We start from the raw sequence: 26,250 nt of genomic DNA, 5'->3' as shown, positions 1-26,250 counted from the left end.
GTTCATTCTTCATGCCTTAACTGATATAATAGTTTGATTATATCATCAGTGTCTGTGTACCAACTGCTAAAGATTTAAATAAGCTTTTATTTAAATGATAAAAATTTAATATTTTAATGATAAAAATTTTAAATCATGATTGTAATTTATTGTGTATAACTTCTGTGTATTTTCTTTGTAAATATATTAACATTTTAATTATATAAACTGTATAAAGCATAATTTATCAATGAAAGTAAATATATGCAACATACTTGCACTTAACATTCCATATTAAGAGCTTTTGATATTTGAAAATTATCTTAATCAAAATTGCAATTAATATATGTACTAACAGTGAAGAAAAACAAAACTATATATACATAGCATTGTTTGAGATGCTGTCAGTTATCTTTATTACAGGTTACGTGGATCTCATAAAACTTTGCTAGTCTGTTTTTGGGAGGGATTAAATATCTTAAGTGCTCTACAGACCAGCTACTGTTACTATAACTATGTCCAGACATTAGTAAATGTTAAGATATGCCTTAGTAAAAGATCTACCATATGAAAGATTCTTGGGGATAAAGTAAAACTGGCCTGATTTCTGATTGGTTTTCTGCCCTATTTGAGAAATAGAAAACAAGTTTTACTTGTGTTTTTAGAAGTATTTATGTATATAGCAATTATAGAACTTCTGTGAATATTGTACAATATTATAGAACATTTCAAAGCCTTGCCTCTTTCAATTTATGTTGTTCCTAGTTTAGTTTATATTTTAAGTTCTTCAGAACAGAAATATCATTTTGCTTTACTTGAAATCTTTAAATCAAAGTGAAGATCATTAAGAAGTTTTCTTATTGAAGTAAATACAATCTAATAGGGAAGATTTGTTTAACAGTTTAGACTTCTTTTCAGTTAAAAAGAATTTTTAATTTACTGGCAGTGTACTTTTGTTTTAAAGGCCAGTGTTAAGTGTGAGCCTCAAATTTCTTAAATCAAATTTGTTAGATGACTTGAAGGCAAGAGAATCATTATATTGTCCTTGGTTGGTAATTCTAACTGAAAATATTTCATGCAAATATCTTGCCCTGCGAGGCTAGAAATTAGCCTTGAATTTTTGTTGATTTCAAAGTACAATATGAGTTTGACAAACTTTATATACCACTTATCCTGTTTTACAGTTTTTAAATTTCAATCTTCTTTACAGTGGTTTCCTGTTAGGAAGCATGCTTGGCGCTTGTTGTTTCAGATCTTTTTTCTACTTGCTTTTTGTTTTTTAATCAGCATGAAATGAACATGCATAATACATGAAAAAATCTTTACAGATATATTATTACATATTTTTATTTGTATTATTTGAGCTTAATAAGTATTTCCAGGATCTTTTTTTTTTATTATTTGAAATGAAATATATTAAGTAGAAATCAGTTTCTTAACCCTGTGACTTTGTATTTTATTTTGACAATGTTGATGTGTTGAGGTGTATAATCGAATACCATAGAAACAAAATGGAGATTTGAGGGTGATGAATTGATAACTAGGTATTTTTGTAGTGAGAGTTTAAGATCAGTTACTGTTGTCCTTATAAAAGTCTAATACGGTCACTCAGCTGTTAAAAACCTAATCCTCTATTTAAAAAAAATATACAAAAACAAATTGTCTATCTTTCTGCCTGATCTCTTCTCAAGTACTAACACAATGGAAACAGTGGGTGATCTGTCAGTGTGTTTGGTTTGTCAATGATGGTTTTGTATAAATATTGGGAGGGTAAGAAATAAAATTCACACAGTAAAATATGATTTCATCTGCCTTTTCTCTGCAGCTCCATGGCTCATGCTGCGGTGTGAAATTCTCATTTTACACACTTTGCAGGCGGAGCACATGAATTATGCATTGAGCAAGAAAAATCTCCTGCCTCAAGTCCTATATGCATTTACCCAGGTTCTGTCTCTATTACCAAGATGAATTGCAAATGGAGAAATGTTTGATGGAATAGGGCTCTTAACTTCTTTGTTTAGAATTCAGATTTTTATTTTTATAGTAGATCCTTTAAGTATGAAAATGTTTTGAACTTACTATGGATTTTTTAAAATGAAAAATGAAATATAATATAAGAGAGGAATGCCAAACACATCACAAAGCTTTTTATAGCCTTGATTTGGAATGCAAGGCTTTTTCAATTCAGTAGAAATGACCGTTATCTATTGCTAATGTTGTATTTCAGTCACCGGTTTATTTGCTGTTCTCAGAAAGTCAATGAAATTCTGTTCTTTTGAGAGCCTTTTTTCTTCCTGTTTTAGACTTCTAATAAGAGATTATGTCAATTTCACATGCAGCTCTGTCCTATGCTGTATGTGACCTGATGTGTACTTAATAGATACTGTTACACACTCTTTGCTGTGAAGTAGAAAATAAGGTATAGACTTGTTTCCAGTTTTAACTTTATCTTGATTTGATAGGTTTCTAATTTTTCAGGTAGTAAGGTTACAGTTCCATAAAGACAATCATGCACCACCGTGGATTATAGGAGAAGCTATACCCATTGTACTCAGCATAGTATTCTGATAGGTCACATGGTGTTAAGCTCTTTTTGTTATGTTCTTTCTCCACAGGAATGATATTCTAGTTGAGATGGCATTTTCATTCTGAACCTGTTTTTGTTTATTTCCACTTTAAATTCCAGCTTCAAAACTAACATTTCTTCTGTTTTTTCCCCCAACCCTGGAAATTGTTATTCGTTTGAAGTGTGGAGAGAAGGACAAATATTTTTTGCTTTTTTAAAAATAATGAGTGAAAATTAAAACCCATCTAGATAATTTAAAGTTTTCATTGGCAGAAATAATTATTCTCATAAAGGAAACCAGTGCTGATGTTTTTAGTTAGTGTTTTAATGTGTATTCTTGTCTGATACTTGAAAATAATTTGTTTTGAGTTTTGGCATAAGGAGAAAACTAGCATTGCTTAAGATCATTTTAAAATGTTACCTAACATACAGTTTGATGTAGTGCACTGTGTAAGAGTTCTAGCATGGTATAGATGTTAAATGATGGTAGTGTACTTTTTGCTTTAGTGATACCTTTCTATGGTTGGAGGAATACTTCAAAAAACTTGTAGAGGAGCTTGAGTGGCTCAGTCGGTTAAGTGTCCCACTCTTGATTGCGGCTCAGGTCATGATCTCACAGTTGTGAGATCGAGCTCTCAGTAGGGCTCCATGCTCAGCTGAAGATTTTGTCTCTTTCTCCTTCTGCTCCTGCCCTGCCCACGCCCTCTCTCTCTCTCTAAAAAAAAAAACAAAAAGACAAAAAAACTTCTAATAATTCATACATACAAGCTGTAAACTCTTTTGTTAGATTATAAGTTACCTGGGGGTGCCTGGGTGGCACAGCTGGCTGAGCTTCCAACTGTTGGTTTTGGCTCAGATCATGATCTTCCAGTTCATGAGTTCGTGCCCCACGAACGGGCTCTGTGCTGATGGTGGAGCCTGCTTGGGATTCTGTCTCTCCTTCTTTTGCCCCTCCCCACTTGTGCTCTCTCTTGCTCTCTCTCTCTCTCTCAAAATAAATAAATAAACTTTAAAAAAAAAAGAAGTGATTAAAAAAAAAAAGATTATAAGTTACCTGAAGGCAAGGACTAGGTCTGTCTTGGCTTATTACTTCCTTTTCTTAGCAAAGAATCTGATATATGTTTAAAACTCTATATATGTCTTTTGGATGAATGAATGATTGAGTAAATGAACAAAAACATTTTAGCAAAAACTTAAGTTTTAATTTGAGAAAATTTAATGTAAAAAGTATAGATTTTAAAGATAAGTAACTTTGATCCAAATACATCTATTTAGCAACCTAATCTTTGTTGGTCTTTAATTGTTTATAATGCTATTCATTACTGTACTTGTGTGTGTGTGTGTTATATTTATTATAAATTTTATATATTTTATATATTTTATATATATTATACATATATGTATATATAATACACACACACACACACACACACACGTGTGTGTGTGTGTGTGTGTGTGTGTGTGTGTGTAACACATCTTTTCTGAATCTTTGACCAAACTGTGAATACTCAGGCTTAGAGATACTGTTTTCTAATGCACGGTTGTTCATATTTCAAAAATATAGATAGATTAAATAAGCAGATCTGAGGTGGAGGAAACCCTACCTATGTGCAGATATGTTTTGAAATACTTATTTTCCCCAAAGGAAAACAGTAAAGAATGTAAATGAATACTTTTCTTCCCTAAAGAGCAAGTGCCTGAAAATGTCATTTGTAGATTTTACTGAATACCTTTGGCTGAAGAAGTCTGATGCAACTCACTGTTCAAATACAAAGTACCTAGTACAATGTCTGTCACAGACTACATCTTAGAAAAGCTAATCTATCACAAGCCTTTTGACAATTTCAGACCTAAGCTTATATTGTTTGAGAAATTCTTTTTCTTAAATTAACTTGTTTAAAAATTATTTCCAACATGTTTGTAGACTTTTTACCAAAGAGCCACTTTATATTTTTATATTAGCCAAGGTTGTTGGGTCATAAATTTACCTTCAAATTTTCTTCTTTCTTCTTACCTTTATAATCTATATTTATTTGTTTGTTTATTTATTTATTTATTTATTTATTTATTGGACCTTTATAATCTTTAAACAGACTATTCTAAGGTAATAGTTTGCATGGTGGAGAAGAAATACTGTATGCTAACTGAAATAAAAATTTTGATTAAAAAATACAGTCCATGTTAAAAACTGAGAACAAACTGAGGGTTGATGGGGGGTGGGAGGGAGGGGAGGGTGGGTGATGGGTATTGAGGAGGGCACCTTTTGGGATGAGCACTGGGTGTTGTATGGAAACCAATTTGACAATAAATTTCATATATTGAAAAAAAAAAAGAAAGAAAAAAAAAGGTTGAAAGAAAAAAAATTAAAATAAAAAATACAGTCCATATAACCATAGAGAAAGCTTAATTTGATTGATTTTTTCTTGGAAGTCTAAGCAGAAGAAAAATTGTTTGTTTTGAAACATTAAGAACTACTTCATTGATTTTTTTATAAGAACATGTAGTAATTAAATTATTTATTTTATAGGAGAAAGAAAACAAAACAAAACAAAATATAAATCCTCTTACCAAAGATGTTTCACTTCTAGATCTGGATGATTGTAAGTATTAAAATTTCAATTTTTTCTTTTGTTTAGTAGTAGTATTTACTTTTATAGTACCTTTTATGTGTCTCAAAATATGTTAACTTCTATTATGAAAGATTTATAGATGAATAGACCAAGAAAGTTTGAGAAATTAGTTCTATTAGTGTCTTTCATCTAATCAGGTTATCAGTTTTATATCGAATAAATATAATTGATCAAATAAAAGTACACAATTCTTTTTAAGATCTTTTACTTTAATAATTTATACTTGCTTTAGTAAATAATTATCCATATCTCACAACTTCTACGTTGTTAATTATAGAGATTGAAACATCTCACTTAAGGAAGTAGAGAATGAGGAAAATAACTGGAAATGTAAAAGACACCACGATGTTCTACTTGGTGTACTTTTGGTAGAAATAGAAATAGATAACGAAGATTTTGGAGGCTGGTGTTGCTATATTTATCAATATTATAACTGTACAATATCTTTGTCCTACCAAATCCACTTCTAAGAATTGAGAATCTTACTCATATACTCACCCAAGTGTGCAAAGGTATATTCATCATCTTTTAAATATCCTTGCATTGCGAGAAAGAGATAATGGAACTAACTAACTTTATTGGTATGTAGATTTTATACAGAAAAAAGAGAAACAGCAAGTAAAATACTATAACTATTAAATTACTGTCATTTTGCATTATAGTTTTTTCATGCTAAAGGGAAGTTATGTGTTTAGATTGTCTCATTTTGTCATAAATAGGACTGTTCTATTTATATTGTTTACCTGGCCTATCTTCAGTAGTCATGGCAAATTCTTAATATAGAGAAATTATAGAGAAATACTTAGCATAAAGAAAGTAAAAATAAAGTTGGAGCCTATGAAAAATTATACTCCAAAAAGCTTGGAAAACTAAAAGAAGTGGATTCCAAGAAACACAACCTTCTAAGACAGAATCATGAAGAAATTGAAAATCTTAGTGGACTGATTACAAGTGATGAAATTGAATCAGTAATTTTAAAACTCCACAAAATGAAAGTCCAGGACCAGACGGCTTCACAAATAAATTCTGCCAAACATTTAAACAAGAGTTAGTATCTGTACTCAAATTATTCGAAAAAATTGAAGAGGAATGAATGCTACCAAACATACTTTACGAGGCCAGGATAACCCTTATACCAAAACCGGAGACACCCTAAATATAAAATTACAGGCCAATATCCATAATGAACATAAAGGCAAAAATCCTTAACAAAATATTAGCAAGCTGAATTCAACAATACATTAAAAGGATCATGCACCATGATCAAATGGGATACAAGGATGGTTTTATATCTGTAAATCAGTACACATGATACACCACATTAACAAAAAGGAAAAAATCATATGATCATCTCAATAGATGCTGAAAAAGCATTTGGCAAAATTCAGCATCCATTTATGATTAAAAATTCTCAATAAAGTGAGTATAGAAGGAATGTACCCCAACATAAAAAAGGCTATATGTAACAAACCCACCGCTAACAACATATTCAACTTTGAAAAGCTTTTAAAGCTTTTCTTCTAAGATGGGATCAAGACAAGAATGCCCATTCTTCCCACTTTTATTCATCATAGTACTGGAAGCCCTAGCCACAGCAGTCGGGGAACAAGAAGTCATCCAAATTTGAAAGGAATAAGTAAAACTATTTGCAGATGACAGGATATTATGTATAGAAAACCCTAAAGACTTCACCAAAAAACTATTAGACCTAATAAATGAATTGAGTAAAATCAGTGGATATGAAATTAGGATATAGAAATTCATTGCATTTCTATACACTAATAGCAGACTGTCAGAAAAAGAAATTAAGAAAGCAATCCCATTTATGATTGCATCAAAAAGAATAAAATACCTAGGAATGAATTTATCCTAGGAATTGAAAGACCTGTATTCTGAAAACTATAAGACACTGGTAAAAGCAATTGAAGATGACCCAAATAAAGAAAAAGATACACCATGCTCATGGGTTGGAAGAATTTATAGTGTTAAAATGTCCATACTACCAAAAGTAATCTGCCGATTAAGTAAACTCCCCATCAAAATACCAATGACATTTTTCACAGAACTAGAACAAAGAATCCTAAAATTTTTATGGAACCACAAAGGGCCCCAAATTGCCAAAGCAATCTTGAAAAAGAACAAAGCTTGGAGGTACCACACTCCCTGATTTCAAACTATACTATAGAACTATAGTAATCAAAATAGTGCGATGCTGGTATGAAAACAGATACGTAGGCCAATAGAATAAAATATAGAGCCCAGAAATAAACCCTCACATATATGGCCAGTTAATCTGGGACAAAGGAGGCATGAATATACAATGGGGTAAGACAGTCTCTTTAATAAATGTTGTTGGGAAAACTGGACAGCTACGTGCTAAAGAATGAAACTGGACCATTGTCTTATACCATATACAAAGTAAATTCACAGTGGATTTAAGACTTGAATGTAAGACCTGAAACCATAAAATTCCTAAAAGAAAACATAGGCAGTAAGCTCTTTGACAATAGTCTTGGTATATCTTTTGAACCAGTCTCCTCAGACAAGGGCAACAAGAGCTAAAATAAATAAGTGGGATTACATCAAACAAAGAAGCTTTTGCATAGTGAAAGAAACCATCAACAAAACTAAAAGACATTCTATTGAATGGGAGAAGATATTTGCAAATCATGCATCCAATGAGAGGTTAATACCTAAAATATATCAAGAAGGCACCCAACTTAGTGTTGAAGAAACAACCTTATTAAAAAATGGGCAGAGGGTTTGAATGGACATTTTTCCAAAGAAGGCATACAGTTGGCCAACAGACATATGAAAAGATGTTCACCATCGCTTATTAGGGAAATGCAAATCAAAACTACAACGAGATACCACCTGACACCTGTCAGAATGGCTAAAATAAAAAACATAAGAAACAAGTGTTGGTGAGTATGTGGGGAAAAAAGAACCTATGTGCACTTTTGGTGAGAATGCAAGCTGGTGCAAACACTGTGGAAAACAGTGTGGAGGTTCCTCCAAAAGTTAAAAACAGAACTACCCTACGATCCAGCAGTCACACTGCTGATTATTTTAGCCAAAGAATACAAAAACAGTAGTTCAAAGGGCTACATGCACCCCAGTGCTTATAGCAGCATTATTTATAATAGTCAAGATATAGAAGCAGCTCATGTCCATTGACTGATGAATGGATAAAGAAGATGTGAATGGAATATTATTCAGACATAAAAAAGAATGGAATTTAGCCATTTGCATTGACATGGATGGAGCTAGAGAGAATAATGCTAAGTGAAATAAGTCAGTCAGAGAAAGACAAATACCATGTGTTTTCAGTCATAATGTAGAATTTGAAAACAAAACAGGAGTGCCTGGGTGGCTTATAGTTCGTTAAGTGGCCAACTCTTGATTTCAGTCAGGTCATAATCTCACAGCCTGTGAGTTTGAGCCGCATGTCAGGCTCTACGCTGACGGTGCAGACCCTGCTTGGGATTCTCTCTTTCCCTTTCTCTCTCTGCCCTTACCCGGCTTGTGCTCTCTATCTCTCTCAAAAGTAAACAGATAAACATTTAAAAACAAACAAACATATAAATAAATAACAAAACAAGCTAGCAAAGGCCAAAAAAGAAAAAAGAAAGAAAAGAAGAAAAGAAAAGAAAGAGAGACAAATGAAGAAACAGACTCTTAACTATAGAGAACAAACAGGTGGTTCCACAGGGGAGGTGAGTGGGGGGATGTGTGAAATAGTTGATGGGGATTAAGGAGTGCCTTTGTGATGAGTACCAGATGATTAAAATTAAAACTTAAAAAAAAAAAAAAGAATGAAGTCATTGGCTTCAAGGAAAACAAGCAAATGAACAACAGTAACAAAAAACCCACAATAAGATATTACTTCATACTTTTCAGATTAGCTATTATCAAAAAGACAGAAAGTAACAAGTATTGTTGATAAAGTAGAGACATGGGAACCCTCAGACACTGTTGGTGGGAATGTAAATTGGTGCAACCACTATGGAAAACAGTATGGAGATTTCTCAAAAAATTAAAAATAGAAATACCATGCGATCTAGCAATCCTGCTTCTGGGCTATTTGTCTACAGATACATGTACCTCTGTGTTCACTGCAGCATTATTTGCAATAGCCAAGATATGGAAACAACTCTCTATTGATAGATAAATGGACAAAGATGTGGTGCACACACACACGCGCACACACACACGCATACATATATGGTGAGATGTGGTATGTGTATATATGATGTGTATACGCACACACAGCCATATTACTCATCTATAAAAAAGAATGGAATCTTGCCATTTGCAACAACATGGGTGGACCTAGAGGCTATTATGCTAAGTGAAATAAATGAAAGATGAATACTGTATGACTTCATTTATATGTGGAATATAAAAAACAAAACAAATGAATTAACAATACAGAAACAGATTCATAGGGTCAGAAAACAAAGTGTTAGTTCCCAGAGTAGGGAGGATTTAGGGGACAGGCAAAATAGGTAAAGGGGATAAAGAGGTACAAACTTAACAGTTATATAAATAAGTCATAAGGATATAAGGTTCAGCATAGGGAATATAGTCAATAATAACAAAGTTGTAACAACTTTGTATAGTGGCAGGTAGTAACTAGAGTTATTGTGGGGGTTATTCTTTAATGTATAAACACCCAATCACTGTGATATACACCTGAGTAAAATAAAGTTCGACCCAAATTTGCATCATTTCACTCTTGGCAAAGATTTATAAGTTAATATCACTTTTTACCTATTGGCGAAGATTTTAAAGCAGCATCCAGTGTTGATAAGGTTTGGAGAAACAGGCACCCTACGTATGTTTTTGATAGGAATAAAAGTAGGTGAAGCTTTTGGAGTCATTTTCGCAGTATTTGTCAAAACTTAAATTGCACACACCCTTTGAACTAGCAGTTCTTTTGTAGGAAAATCAGATCCTACTTCTTTCTTGTTTTAGACACTTTAATTTAATGGCTTAATTTTGCAGTTAAAATGTGTATTTCTAGGTGTCTAAGACCTTTAGGTGATCTGACTCATGTCTACCTCTTACCTACTATGCTCCTCTGCATTTCTGAAATATACCAGTCTCATTCCTGCCACGGGCCTTCGTACTGCTGTTACCAAAGAACACTTCTTTAGATTTTCTTATGGCAGACTGCATCTTATCTTTCAAATCCCGGATCAAAAGTTACCTTCTCTTACACAGCTTTATGAATCAGCTTTGATTGTCTTGGGAGCATTTTTCACCATCTGAAATTATCGCAAATATTTGTAGTACTTTGTTTATTGTCTGTCTTGCCCAACTAGGATACAAATTCCATGAGAATGGGAACCTTGTCTTTCTTACTCGCTGGTGTTCCTAGTACCTAGAATGGCACCTCGCAGATAGTGAGCACCCATTAAATATTTGCCAAGTTAATAAAACATGCAAAGGTATATGTAAAAACTTCATTGCAGCATTATTTATTACAGTGAAATCCAAAGTCAAAATATCTACCAGTAGGATGATACAACTTATTAACGAAAATGAAGCAAATCCTTGTGCTAATTATCTAATTATATATCCAAATTATTGTAAGTTAAAAAAAAAGTACATGTAGATCATAATTCCACTTCTGTAAAAAAAGAGTAAAAGAGGAACTATATCCAGCACACGAGCACAGATATGATTGTACTTGCTATTTTTCCAGAAGGCTGCAGAATAAACAGTAAGGGTTAGCTCTGGCCCCTTTGAGATATAGGACTAAACTAGGAACAGAGGGGAGAGAGAGACTTATTTTATATTTTATGTCTTCCTGCCACAATGAACTTTTTACATGAATATGGAACTTTTACAATTTAAAAAGTTTAAAATTGTGGAAGAATAATAGTCAAGTGTATTTAAGAAGAAATTAAGGGTAAATGTTACAAGGTACTGGAGTGCAGAAAATACACTTTATATTACACTCCGGATTTCCTGGCAGCTAAGGAAAAATTGAAACCTGTGAAATGATACAGTTTTTATTATTTGATTCTTTTTAAATTATGTTTTCATATGTAGCAGCAAAAGTTTTCTTAAACACTTAAGTTTTAAGAATTTAAACATGAGATGTTTTTTAATTTTAAGGAAATTTCACCCTAACTTACATTTTAACTCAACATAGGATATATTTCTGGGTTTTTTTTTTAATACCTGAGAACGATTTCTTTTTTTTTTTTTAATGTTTTAATTTTATTTTTGAGAGAGAGACAGAGTGCAAGCGGGAGAGGGGCAGAGAGAAAGGGAGACAGAACCTGAAACAGGCTCTCGGCTCTGAGCTGTCAGCGCAGAGCCCGACGCAGGGCTTGAACCTCACGGACTGCGAGATCATGAACTGAACCAAAGTCAGATGCCCAACCGACTGAGCCACCCAGCCGCTCCCCTGAGAACTGTTTCTTTACAAATCTTTTATTTTGCATTTGTCAGAAATAACAATCAGAGCTTCTCTTTTTAACAAGTCAGGTCAGCAAGCATTTGCAGATTGTCTGCTAAGTGTTAAGGGTACTTTGCTGGATACCCTTTTTTTGTTTGCTAGGATGGGTAAATAGAATTCAGTTATTCTCTTTCAGAGACTAAAATCTAGTCTGGGGCACAGACACCTGAACAGTAGAGGTACAAAGTGTGAATAAATGATTGGGGAGACGAATTAAAAAGCTATAAAGGTCTTGTGGAAGAACTGTGATCCTAGCTTAGAGGTAAAGGTAAGTGGAGGGCTGCCCGGTGGTTCAGTCAGTTAAGCATCTGACTCTATCTCAGCTTGGGTCTTGATCTCAGGGTTGTGAGTTCAAGCCCCGCACTGGGCTCTGCACTGGGCATGAAGCCTACTTAAAAAAAAAAAAAAAAAAAAAAAAAGAAGGAGTGTGATGGGAGAAAATCTTTCTTGATGATGGTTCTTAAGATACTGATTTCATTTATGCTGCTTATTAGCCTATAGTAGTTCTCATTGTCTATGGCAAACAGTTTGTTGATCAGAAACTAAAATGTCACTCTCCAATAGCTTGAGTTTCTCAGCTGTGAGAATTAGATAAATTTTGAAGGAGGGTCAGACACATTCCTTATGTTTTATCTAAGAGGAACCTCATAATCCACATAGGTTATGTATTCAGTATGCACTGCATACCAGGAAAACTACAAGTACTGAATTTTATCTGTTTCTTCTTTCAAAAAGCATTTATTGAACGCTAGCTGTGATCTAGGTAATCTGCTACATGCTGGAGATTCTAAATGGATACAACACTGTCCCTACCCAAGGAGCTCTGTTTCTCCCATTACACTTAAAAAGTTCCTTGGGTATTTTATATTTCTGGAAATGAAGATATCTTTCAGTACCCCATATCATGTCTTGATGGGATGATCATAAAGCAACAATCATACTCTGGTGTTCTCTTATAGGACATGTAAACCTGTGTAATTATACTATTGCTTCAACTAACGGTGGAGTCTTTTTAAAATTTTTATCAGCCACCAGTAATAATGCCTCACCTAAACCTTATGGTCTGTGATATCATACTGTTCAATAAATTGTAGTAGAGGCAGTAGAGTGGAGTGGCAAAGAGGACAGTGGAGCTGGAGTGTCTGAGTTTGAATTCCAGTTGTTTTAATTACTAGCTGGGTCACCTTGGACACATTACTTACTCCGTCTGTACTTAATTCCTTTAATATATAAAATTGGGATAATAGTAATACTTTTTAGCAATACTAAGTGGATTAAATATACCGATAAATGTAAAAACACTTAAAACTCTGCTGGGCACCATGATATGCATTATATAGGGTGTTACCTATGATGGAGATGATTGTAAAAATGATGCAGCAGCAACAAATTACATTTAACAAGTTAAATACAGTCACGTTAAACCATTATATACTAAAACTTTTACGTAGTCTTAAGTTTTGAAACAAAACTTTGATCAGAAGAATAATTGTATAATTATGCAATAGACCTTTGAACATTGTAGGATTTAGGGGTGCTGACCCACACACAGTCGAAAATCCACATTTAACTTTTGACTCCCCAAAAACCTAGCTACTAATAGCCTACTGTTGACTGGAAGCCTTACTGATAATATAAACAGTCAGTTAACACATATTTTGTATGTAATATCTATTATATACCATATTCTTAGGATAATCTAGAGAAGAGTGTTATTAAGAAAATCACAAGGAAGATAAAATATACTTTTGGTATTATACTGTATCTTTAAAAAAATCTACATAAGTGGATCCACATAGTTCAAACCTGTGTTGTTAAAGGGTTAACTGTACTTTAGTAAAAAAGTGTTTTTGCAGGAAGTTTTAAAAATAAGAAAATAAATGTGTAATCCAAAAACCCTTGGTTTACATTCTGGCACACCAGTTCAGATCTTTTTATATGCAATTCCCCTTCCCTCCCCTCGTTGATTTTTGATATTGCAGGGATACTCTTATCATTTGCTTCTCTGTTTATCATACACATTCCTTTCCATGCCATAAATATTCTTTAACAATTTCATTTTTAATGATTGCATGGTTATCCTTTATGTTATTGTAGTAAATTCTGTTTAACGGGTTTACTCTTGTTGGAAATTTAACTTGTTTCCATTTTTTTTGCCTTCATAATCAGTGAAGCAATACACATCATCATAAGTATATTATTGCATTATCTCCATGACCGTTTCCTTAAGATAAATTCCCAAGAGTAGAATTGCTATAACAAAGGCTTTGAAAAATTCTGTTGTCTAAAATTGCCAAAGCTTGTACCAGCTTACACAGTATTAGTAGGAGAATACCCATTCCTTATATCCTTACAGATGATGAGTTTTATACTTAAAAATTGCTTTTGCCAATTTGATGGCTAGAAATGATACCTGGTTTTAATTTGTATGCCAGGTTATATATATTTTTAAACTAATAGAATCATTTTTTTCTTACACATCAATTAAATACTTAAGATAGTCAACTAACCTCAGAATCCAATTTAGGATAAACTTTCAGTGCAAGCTTTTATCTTGCCAGACCTGTAAATAGTTGTGTAATCATTTCGATAGTACCAGAGCCTCTGTCTCCTGAAATGATACTAAAACCCTATCTTTTTTTTTTTTTTAAGTCCGACTTTAAGGTGAATTTTCCTCCTGTGTTTTGATGTCTTTTTCTTCTGTCTTTAGCCAAGCCATAGTTGAAATCAGAGGCTATTTCTTATTCATTCTTTTTCCCTTACATGGGCATCTAGTATTTTGGATGGATGGTGGATGGACAGACAAACAAATGAACCAACATTTAGAACCTACCAGAAAAAGTGATCTTTTGGAAAGGCAGCATATTTTGATCCAAGATAGGAGAACCAGTTCTTGGTGCCCCAGTGATTCTTCTATTCACTTCTCTTATGACATCGGCAAGACGTAATCTTCCTGTGCCTCAGTTTACAGCGTCTTTTAACATAAGTACTTTTTCTGCCTTCTCAACTGTTGTTATCTTTAGTCCTTTTCATGTCATGCCTAAACTATTATAATTCTTCCCCACTGCCAACCTGACTGTTCCTTCTTTCATTTGTCTTTATACTAATATCCAGCAGTACCTGTATCGTTCTTCTTTTTGGTAGTTTTTAACAGCAGCTCCCTTTGGTGTACAGGATAAATATAATCCCCTTAGGTTTCCAGTTTCCCACTTCTGAGCCCTTGTTCAAAATATTTTCTCACCTACAAATTCACCAGCTTCTTCCTTTGCTCTTATTTAAATCTTGCCCACACTTAAAAACTGGGCTTCATTTCCTCCTATTCATGAAGACTTCTTGTACCACCATATTCCCATTTATCTTTCTTTTTCCCCTAACTCCCTGTTATACTTGCTAACTGTACATTGGTTTTCAACATAAGTCTGAGGAAGCCTGGGGATTTATAGCAGTGTTTCAGACACAATAAAAGAATAAGGAGGAAACCAAGGGCTCCATTCCCTCCTCCACCCAGTCTCCACTCTGCTTTTTCTATTTTATATGTTGAAATTTTAGTTAAGATTTCCTTTGAAAATTTCTTCTTTGGGCAATATCATTTTTTATTCCTAACTTTATGAATAAATATTTTTTCTGTATAACTACAGGTTACTGTGAGACTAAAAGAGAAAAAAATATGACTTGAGAAGTCCTGTCAAATTAAGTAAATGTTACTTCCTCTCCATGGTCGTCTTTTGGAGCGAGAATTTGTTGGAAGCTAAAACATTTTCCACATTTTAATTTTTTTCATTCAATAGTCAAGCAGTTTCTCAACACTAAAAATTAATACGTTAGTAGACTTTTAGACATAAAAAATAAAAAGACACAAATTTGTATTTCGAGAGAAGTACAGTCATAGACGTGCGTCCAAGTATATCTGTAGAACAAAGAAGGCCCATAGAAGCTGTGTGTATGTGAGTCAGGTTGTGCTTGCCTTCTAAGTCGTATCTTAATGGATAGAAGTTGCAAGGTAAACAAGGCAAAGAAGAACCTTCTAGGCAAAGAACAGAATATAGAAAGCTCAAAGACATGAAACAAGATATTGGGGAGTATTAATCAGTAGGGCTAGAACACAGGAGTCACTGATGAAATTGGAGATAGTCTTATGCCGCCCAGTATGATGGCTACCTGCCACGTGTACCTATTTAATGTAAATTAATTAAAATTTGAAGTACAATTCTTTAATCATACTAGCCATATTTTAAGAACACATTAGGTATATATGCTAGTGGCCGCTATATTGGACAGCACAGCTATAGAACATTTCCATCATCGTAGAAAATTCTATTGGACAGTGCCGAGCTGGATCACAGAGAACTTTGTGCATCTAATCAAAGAGTTGGACTTTTACCTTGTAGGCAGTTGTGAGCCTTTGAAGAGTCTTAAGCCAGAGAGAATGAGATTGGCATTTTTTCAAAGATTTTCAAATTTTCAGACACCTGATCTCACATACATAGTAGTTTTAGAATAAAAAAATTCCTATCTAGTACATGGTTTTTGCTGACAAAGTCTAATTAGAAGGGAGTTAGGTGGCTTGGGCCCCTATAATTATTACAGTGGAAAAAAAAATAGAGAAAGGGTTTAAAAATAGCCTCTTAAGACTTCTAACTCTATTGGAGAACTCTTGAAAAGCTGTTGTTATTTTTTAGCTGAAATAATGTTGCTTTACCTTTTTTTTTTTTAAGTGAAGTTACTGGGTGATAAATGTTAGTGATAATGTTATGTGATAAAAATTTTCAAAAACTTTTGTTCAGGGTATTTGTATCTTTATTTTGTTTCAGGATTTGCCATTAGGTTCTGAAAGCTAAGACTAATAACTGCCATGACTTGATAATAAACTTAACTGGATCAAGATGTTAAATAGAATTGTCATAGATTTATTAATCAAAGTAATTTAATTAGATTTACTAACAAAATAAAAATGTTGCTTTTAATAATATGAATGAAATCTTCATGCACATTTGCTAATTTGGGCCTTTTCTTCTAGTTAACCCAGTATCCACTCCAGTCGCGCTTCCCACACCAGCTCTTTCTCCAAGCTTGATAGCTGATCTTGAAGGTTTAAATTTGTCAACTACTTCATCAGTCATTACCGTAAGTAATTTTCTCAATATATTACCTCAGTTTGCATATGATACCATCCCATCTTTTTTATTAAAATGCAAATAATTAAATTCATAGTCTTTGAACACTTTCTTCTCTAAACAAGTCGAATGCAGATCTGACCTTTTAATTTTACAAATATTTTAAAAGTTTGCTCTTTCCCAACCATTATCCTCACAAATGACTTCTGCTTGTTATCCACATTTAATTATCATGTGTACGTTTTTCTCTGGCACTCTTACATATCTGTAGCATACAAGGGTTCTTTGCCACATTGAGTTAGTTTATATATAGAAATTCTGCCATAAAGAATTGTTGTCTACATTAGCAGACTTAAATTCCCAAAATCATTCTGATTCTGTTACACTGTTCTTTTATCATAGACTACTAAACTTACCTTTTATCAGTAGTCTTTTATCATAGACTACTAAAATTACCTGCCTGTTTTAATATTACTTATGTGGTAGGGCTTGAAGTGGGACAGAAGGCCTGCCTATCTCAAAATAGTGCCAAAGCCATCAGCCCATCATAGTATCTGGAACTACAATAACTTTTTCTGTGTTAGTGTATTATATCCACTTATCTTTTACTCTAAATCAGGCATGCTGCCTAGGATGTATAATCTGTTGATATGCTTGACCTCCTTTTAACTTGTTTTCAGAAACCTGACGAACTAAGAGATAAAATAGTTAGATCTGATGGGAACACAGGTAGCTTGAACAGATCTGGTTTATCACTGGTTCCCAGGGTTGGCAGAGTATTGCAGAGTACAGACATAATTGGTGATCTGAGCTCCTGGGGAACACCGAGCTGGTTCTGCCAGAAGTGGGAAAGAGGAGTATCTAATTCTTGTACTTGTTATAAAAGATTTTCCCATCATAGCAAATGTGATAGCAGGGACATTTGGCTTAGAAAGCACAAAATGAAACTATTAAGTTGACAATGCTGTTTTAAGGTATAGAATGCGATTATGTCTTTAACCGCTCAGAAATGAGGAAGAACGATATGTGGGTTTTAGTTTTTCCCTTCTTGTTGCCAAAAGGAGAAGGCACATTGAAAGAGATGGGGGGAGACAGTGAAAATAAGCAGTTAAGTCTTTCTTATTTAAGTAATCAAGTATTTCTTGAGTCTTTGAGTAGTCTATAAAGAAAAGTAGTGAAAAATCTGTTGTGAAGCAGTTAGTCCTTGAGGGGAAGGGAGGGCCCTAAAAACTTGGGAGGCAGTAAGGTAGTGGATAAATAACTTGGGTTCTGATACCAGATGACCAGGGCACAAATCTCTGTTTAACCACTTACTAGCTGTGTGGTTGGGCAAATGGGTGTGTAACTTTTCTGTACCTCACTTTCCTGTGAATACCATACATACCTCATAGGATTGTTATGGCATTAATGAGATAATAAATGTAAAGCTCTTAGAACAGTGACTGGCACATTGTCATCACTCAATAAATAATACCTAATATTTTTGAAAGTGATACGATATGTGATAATGGATCCTGAGTAGACTCTCATACTTTATTAGCTCTAAGAAGAATACAGTTGAGATTAGAAAACCTTGCAGTAAATTTTCATTCATCACAAACTAATTGAAGGACTCACCCTTCATTCTAAGAAAAATATTTATTGGGATGGCCTCTTCAAAGGAAAAGAAAAGCACTGCATCCTAACAGTATACAAAAAAAGCACTGCCAAATAGGCAAAATTGGGTAAGGGGGGTGGGAGATACAGCCTTCCAGTCGCGGAATGAATAAGTCATGGGAATTAAAGGCACAACATAGGGAATACAGCCCATGATATTGTAATAATGTATGGTGACAGGTGGTAGCGACATTTGTGGTGAGCATAGCATAATATATAGTGACGCTGAAGCATTGTGCTATATACCTGAAACTATATTTGTGTGTCATCTATACTCAAAAAAAGAATTTTTTTTAAAGACTGTCAGGTTCAACCGTGTGAAGCAGGATCACCAACTTATCCCCAAAAGCTAACAAAAGATAAAAACAAATAGTAGTAATAAGAATGGCAACCAGATGGGGCACCTGGGTGGCTCTGTCAGTTGAGCATCTGACTTTGGCTCAGGTCATGATTTCACGGTGTGGGAGTTTGAGCCTTGCTTTGGGCTCCGTGCTGTCAGTGCAAAGCCCGCTTGTATCCTCTGTCACCCTCTCTCTCTCTCTCTCTCTCTCTCTCTCTCTCTCTCTGCACCTCCCCTGCTCTCACTCTCTCTCAAAAATAGAAAAATAAACATTAGGGGAAAAAAGAATGGCAACCAGAAATTCACTAGCAACAATCAAATAAGGAAAGGTAGCACTTTGAAAAGTGGAACGTATAGAAATAAACTGAATATTCTGGTACCGAATGGTATGGTTCCTAATCTCACCTCCAGCCCTCAAAACAGTACTTAAAAAAGAAGGTTAATCAAGCAAATTAATCAAGTTTTTTCATTATGTATCTGAATTTAGAAACAAGTAAGATTAAAGACATCAGAAGAAAAATCAAGAAAGACCTCTAAAGATTATAACCCTCATATAATGGTATGGAACCTTAATAAATATGGGAGCCTTTTGGATCCTGAAATGAAATTCTTAGATAAGAGTACATCGATAATTTTTAAATCAATATGTTGTCCTTATTGAATAGAAAGAAGAAGTAAAAGTAATTTGTAATAAAGTAATAGTTACATTGCTATATAAACGCTTGTCTGTGGCTGTCCTAGAAACATACTTAAGTGGTTAAATAATGCTGGCACTGATATGTAGAACCACCGTGAATGTGACTGATGTAGGTGTATCAGCAACTCAAATAGTGTGGATTGAGGTGTTGCCATCAGCAACATAATTTTCCAAAATGTTGAACAATTTCGAGTAGTTGTGTTTATATGACCTCATAGTCCATAGATGATTTTTATTTATTCCAGTAGATTATTTAAATTTATTTTCCTTGTGTATTTGGTAGAATATGGGTATATTTTATTTTTTGAAATTATGAAAACATTTACAATGAAACCCAAAGGAGAGTTCCTTTTTTACATTAAATATTTTTCAAGTGAAAATTTTTACTGTTTGTTCTAACCATTTAAATTTTCTATTCAGAACACAGAGATTTTTTTAACATAATTCCAAATGAATATCATGATCATTGTAAGGAAAGGCCTAGTTTTTGAAACTATGATAAAGAAGATGCATAAACACAGTATTTGTTTCAGTCTTAGTTGAGATTAATTGGCAGTTGGACAACAGATGGTTAAAAATGAAGAAACATTTTATTTCCTGCTGTAGTATGTCCGTGAACAAACTATAACTTTTTTAGTGAATTATTAACCCTATTTTTTTTACTAGATTTTTGCTAGGCTAAGAGTTTCTAAATTGTTTCACATTAAGCCCCAGGAATTCAGAAGCAGCAGTCCTCAGGTTGTTACAGCTTCTGGAGGGGATGAGAAAAAAGTGAGGTGGGGGAAAAGATAATTTGCATATAAGGTTAAATGAGAAATAAGAATAAAATTGTTCACCTCTGGTATTAGAAATGTTGGAGTGAGAATTGGTGTTTCTGCTTTAAATAATTTTTTCACATTTGGGACACAAAAGTATTAAAGTGAATTCAGCACTTAAAGTTACCTCTGAAAACTTTTTCTGTATTTTTTACTGATAAACATCAACATGAAATCTTATCTCATTCTTTGCATTTTTTGTTTCTTCTCAAACTAGTTTTATAAGAAAGATTATTAATTTGCTTACTTAGTGTTTCAGATTTATGTTTCTATGGAAAAATGACTTCTGAGTTCAATCCCTAAAATGCTTTGAAACCCATAAGGGAGGGAAGGTACCTGTGGTTCTTCAGCGCCTAGTCACAAGTCAGAAGGTTTCTATGGGAATATACTTTTTAAGGGTTCTAGTTTACTTTAGGCAGTCAGGGCAACATTTAGGAAATGTATTGAATTTAGAGCCCCGATACCTGATACCTATCCTTGGCTGAGCTACTTATTATCATGGCTAGGCGCTTCTTTGACTTGTGTAGAGTTTAATTTTTGAATTTATGAAATGGAGACAATGCTGTCCCTAAACACTTAATTGTGTTTTCATGAAAAATAAATGAAATAATGAGCCTGAAAATGTTTGAATTCTGTTCTGTGGCTAAGGTCATGTGCAGTGAGAAGAGACAGATAGGGATGGAATTCTAGGAAACATCATGCTTTAAAGGCAACAAAGAAAAAAAGCCAAGAAGATGAATTTTGAAGAAGGTGAATTGTAGAACATGGTATCAGGAAACTCAGATCAGGAAGGGAAACAGGCAAAGCATCTGATTGTAGTAAATGCTACACTGGACGTATAAATCTGCTTAGGTACAACTGGGGATGACAAAGATCTCTTAGAAAAGAATTTGCATATGTGACTGAGAACTGAATCTAGGAGAATAGTAAGAGTTTGTCTAGGTGGCTAGGTTAGAACAAGATTGATGTCACTGACCCAGGAAATAGGGTATGCAAAGGCTTGAGGTGTGAACAAGCTTGGGGTATTAGAGAAACAGTAATTCAGTGTGACTAAAGCGTAGCACAGATAGGTTGGAATAACCAAATCTCATGTTGGAAAAGTATGTTGGTGGCATACTGGCATGGGAAAATTGTAATAATGATTTCTTAACTTACTCCTTTCCGATATTTTCATGTTATAGTACACATAGGAAAGTGATAATACTTGTGATGTGCATTGGGGTAAGCAGTGATTTCTGTAGGAGGCAGAATGTACCCAACTCAGGAGCTCCAGCTACCACAGGCCCCCCCTGGCATTCCCAAGGGCTAATGGTGGGGGCAACATCACAACAGACCCGTAACCTATTTGTGGCTCATTAGTGAGGAAGCACTGACTTAGTTGCCCTAATATAAGAGATTTGATCTTCATGGATCACAATCCCCAAGTGGAATTAACTTATGAGGGTGCAGGAGATTCATTTAAAAAGAGATCATTATAGAAAACAAGGTAATAAATTGAGGAATGGTAAGTAATCCCAACAACAGTCCATGAACGAGAAACGAGAGTTGCAAAAAGAAAAGCCTTATTTGATACAGTATACTATTTGAAGTTACCAAACTCCATGTAAAGTCCACAGTCCTGCAAACTGCTAACTTGGCCCAAGACTACTGAGACCAAATACAGGGTTAGGGGTTTCCTAAAACTACCCTCAAGCTTGATAATTCACTAAAACAATTCACAGAACTCAGGAAAGCAGTATACTTAACATTACAGTTTTATGATAGCAATAGGATACAAATTAGATCCAGTGAAAGGAAGAAACACAGAAATTCTGGATGGGTTTTAGATTCAAAGTTTCTGGGTCACCCTACTGGCGTCAAAGTATGTCACTACACATGGAGTATTATCCTTCACATAAGCTGTCTGGGGCCCACTGTGAATCACTTCCTCAGCATCATGTGTCAGGTTTGGTCCGGTAGGTGCTCACCATGAATAAGTAGGCAGTCCTCTCATTCAGGATATTCCAAAGGTTTAGAGGTTACATCTCAAGAGCTAGGACAAAGTCCAGACCTGTCTTTGAAAAATTCTTTACTACGCATGTGCCAGTAAATGTTTCATTCATTGCACACAGTTTTATTCAGGCCAGAATACGAGGCAGATGCCAAAGATACAGTGAACCGCATGGACTAGGCTTCTGCCCTCATGGAGTTTACAGTTGAGCAACAACATAAAGAAAAATTTCTCCAAGGGTACATAATTATAGTATACCAAGTGTTTTTTATTTTGGAATATTTGGTAGTTTCTCTAGATACAGGTTGTCATTATTTGTCATTATTTCTCTGATTTTATGTTGGCTAAACTCCACAGTCTGACTTCGCTTTCTCTGTGCTTATTATAGCTTAAAATCTAACAAGAGTTACTTTTGACATTTCACAGTTAAAATTTAGGTATCTGAACGGCTTTTCCTCTCCGACAAGAAGTAGAAGAATAATTTTCACAGTCCATGCTGTTCACCACCTGCTTTCCTTAAATTGCCACTGTGAAACATGACTTCCTCACTTAATGATGGAATAAAGCCTCATCATGCCTGGGTGAAAACAGTGGCAACAGTAGCCTTAAACTAAGGTCTGTGCGTGTTGTTACAGGTAGCCAGCATGGGATTTACTGTGACCGGCAAAAGAATGGCGTTAAAGTTGTCATTATGACCAAGAAGCCATGTAACTAAGGTCCTTCCACCCCTTCAAGGATTTTCAAGCTAAAGGATAGGAAGATGTAACCCGTTATGTAATGCACTTGAATTTTGGCAGGGAGAGTGAAGAAAAGGCATTTTCTCATACACAAATCAAATTTAGCATCTGAAGTTAGTGTTTATCACTAGTTCTGTCAAGTTTCTTATCTAAGGAATATAGAAAAATGACTAGCAACTAGGCTTATAGCTTTTGCTGTTGACAGATTGGCAACTAATGAAGTTACAACTGTCCATGATTAGGGATGAGGTAGATCCTGACCCTGTTTGTGTTATAGGAACTTAATTGGAAAATAGAGAAGAATCACTGTCATACCTGCTTTGTTGTGCAGGTTACTATATCAGTTTTAAAAGAACATAGATAACAAACCATAATTCATGAAACAGAATCTGATTTACTCAGTCTGAAATTTACTAAACAGAATTTGGAATTATTAGGATAATTGCATACTCTAATGATAACAATTATAATTGTAGTTAGTTTCTGTTTCTCTTAAGTGGGCTTTTATATTAAGTAGATCTCTCTGTCTAAATGTCTGTCTGTCTGTCTGTCTGTCTCTCTTTTAACTAATGCTAGGCTAGGGCATTTTAGTTTTGTTTCCCAGTCAGCTTGTCCTGTTCTGCCAGAGCACCAGCTTTCTTCTTGTTTGTCTGCAAGAACACAATTTCTTTGAGGGAGTCTTTATTGATACAAGCATTTACAAAGTTGTAAATGACTGTATGGTCTCATTCCCAAAACAAATGATAATATATCTGTGGTAAAGTTTGTTCTCTAATATGGTGGAAGAATTGTCTTTTAAAAAACATATATTTTTTTACATTTTAAACACTTAAGGTATATTCAGGTCCCAGGCTAAGAGTTGAGTCTAGCTAAGATCAAATTCCTTTGAGTTTAGAGGAGGAAGAAATGATAAGTCAAAATTAAAAATAATTTTGTCATTTTAAATTTGGGAAAAATCCTTTATTTGTTCTGATGAAAATGTCAGTAGTCATGGAACTGTGGCAAAAATAATGAAAAATCATTGGCCTGGGTCTGCTTAAATTGAAAACATTTTTTAATTAAAGTTTGACAGTATTTTGTGCTTCCATTGCCTAGCCATGTCCCATCTTATTCTTTCATTCAATTCTCCTCTGGGTATGAGTTGATTTAATTTTTAAATTAAACTTTAAGGTGTACCATACTACTGCTTCATTTATTTATTTTTATTTTATTTTTTCATTTATTTATTTACTGCTTCATTTTATTTATGAGACTACTTAGAAAGTCTTATAATTAATACCAGACCATTCTCATCTCTCCCTTTCTTACCTTATTAAAAGCAGCTGCTTTTTTAAAAAGATTGTTATTCATTTTTAGTTTCAGGGTTTTTTTTGGAAAAAAAAATGTTTTTTTTTTTTTGGCTTAAGTAAATGTATGCCAATCTTATCCCTGACTGGTGTATAATACTTCTAATGCTTTGTCGATATTGTAATAAAATTATCCACAATTAAAAAACCATTATATCAGATGCTAATTAATGAGCTAGTAATGATTTGGGCCCCCCAAAAAAGCAGGTCACCTGACAAGATAAAGAAAATATGTATATAAACCTACAAGAAACTGAGAGATTAAAGAGGCAATGTTAAAGAAAGCCTTGGGCCTTTCTTTTTCTCTTCTTTCTACAACTAGCTCCTTTCATTTGCTATGGATTCACTCTTTTCAGAGCTGTGACTATTCCTGGAACATCTACCAACTTCTTTTCCACGATTATGATTTTTAGTTTATATTTATGATAATTAAGTGTACTATAGTAGGAAATGAGGTTCTTAAAAGATTCATTTAAAAAAGATTGAATCTTTTCTGACAGTTTTATTTTATGTATCCAGAGTTGATTGGACTTCAACTGTTACTGTGTTACTGTCAACTGGTACATTTCAAATTTTGTTGCTTGTGTTGAATTGTAGTATTTGTAGTGAAATATACTTTTTTTAAGCTTTAGAGTATCTTAGATTATTACATATTAGCCAATTGTGTATTAATTATTATGTAATCATATATCAGCCAAGTTAACTTCTGTTACCTTTGTTCTTCTTTAAAAAGCTTGCAAAAACTTTCATGAACATAGGGTAGGGTATGGTATAGAATATTTATATTAATAGTATTGGATCTTCTAACATGAGAAACCTAACCTAAACATGGAAAATATTATTGTGATACTTAGAAAAACTTTGTTTCTCTTCAGAGGAGAAGAAAATGAATTAAACTACAGGGCACATGCCCAACTAACACTAAAAAATTAATTTATTACCAGAGAGAGGAGAGCATGGAGTAAAAATAGATAAGTACAGTATATGACCCTAATATCAAAGGAAAGTAAAAGCCACTTATCTTAGAATATATCAGACACACTATTATTCAAATCATTCAGGAATGTAATTACAGACAGCTTTTATAGGCCTATCAATAAGGGTTATTTCTTTAAATTTGCAGCTGTTCCACATTACTGAATATATAAATATCTCCCCCAAATGTTAAATTAATACTGAAGATCTATTTTACAATTCTGCGTGCACATACACACACACACACACATACACAAACAAAATACCAGTAAGTTTTACTTTAAAATGCATAATTTAGATTAAGACAGATACCAGTCAAATGTAATGTGTATATCTTGTTTGAATCCTTATTCAAGCAAACCAACTCTGCAAAGACTTGTGTGATAGTCAAGGAAATGTGAACACTGTTTTACATGAAATTAAAGGGAAGATTTTTTTTCTTTTAGATGTAATAATAGTATTGGACTTTTCATAAAAAATCTTTACCTTTTGGATATACTAATCAAACTGTTATGCAATTAGATCATATCTGGAATTTGCTTTTAAATCATTTAGAAGTAAAGAATTGGATTATAGTTTGGACAGATGTTGAAAATTTTTGAAACTTAGGAGAAACTAGTTATTCATTGTCTTCCTACTTTCACGTACATTTGAAAGTTTTCATAGGAAGAAGATGTTTTTAAAAATACATTATTTCAGAAACTCATTTATTTCATATTTTCACTGAAATTTTAACATTCATGCTTCATAGAATATGTAACCTGATAAAATTACCTTGTAAATTTAAACTAGTACATCAAAATTTAAGTTCAGTTCAGATTGTCATCTGTGAAATTAGAAGTCTGTAATAGATTGTTTTTTTTAAGACTTCTTCCAATACTAAATCTCTTGAAGTCTGTGGTAAATTAAGTGAAGAGATGCCAATGACTTCAG

General features: G+C 33.7%; 1 protein-coding gene across 4 annotated transcripts in view; it reads left to right on the top strand.

Annotated features, from left to right (window-relative positions):
* The window catches only part of AP3B1 (adaptor related protein complex 3 subunit beta 1), a 261,873-nt gene that overhangs the window by 177,570 nt on the left and 58,053 nt on the right, over positions 1-26,250 (top strand). For 3 of the 4 annotated variants that reach the window (XM_053224248.1, XM_053224255.1, XM_053224256.1), the window contains exons 21-23: positions 5,073-5,145; positions 16,665-16,771; positions 19,245-19,316. In XM_053224248.1, coding sequence (XP_053080223.1) covers positions 5,073-5,145; positions 16,665-16,771; positions 19,245-19,316 — 252 coding nt within the window. The remainder of the gene's footprint in view (positions 1-5,072; positions 5,146-16,664; positions 16,772-19,244; positions 19,317-26,250) is intronic. The other variant, XM_015072097.3, reaches the window with a different exon arrangement.

Source organism: Acinonyx jubatus, chromosome A1, assembly GCF_027475565.1.
Source record: "Acinonyx jubatus isolate Ajub_Pintada_27869175 chromosome A1, VMU_Ajub_asm_v1.0, whole genome shotgun sequence".
Lineage (NCBI taxonomy): Eukaryota > Metazoa > Chordata > Mammalia > Carnivora > Felidae > Acinonyx > Acinonyx jubatus.
The sequence above is the reverse complement of the archived record's forward strand: the minus strand, read 5'-3'. Positions and strand labels throughout refer to the sequence as shown.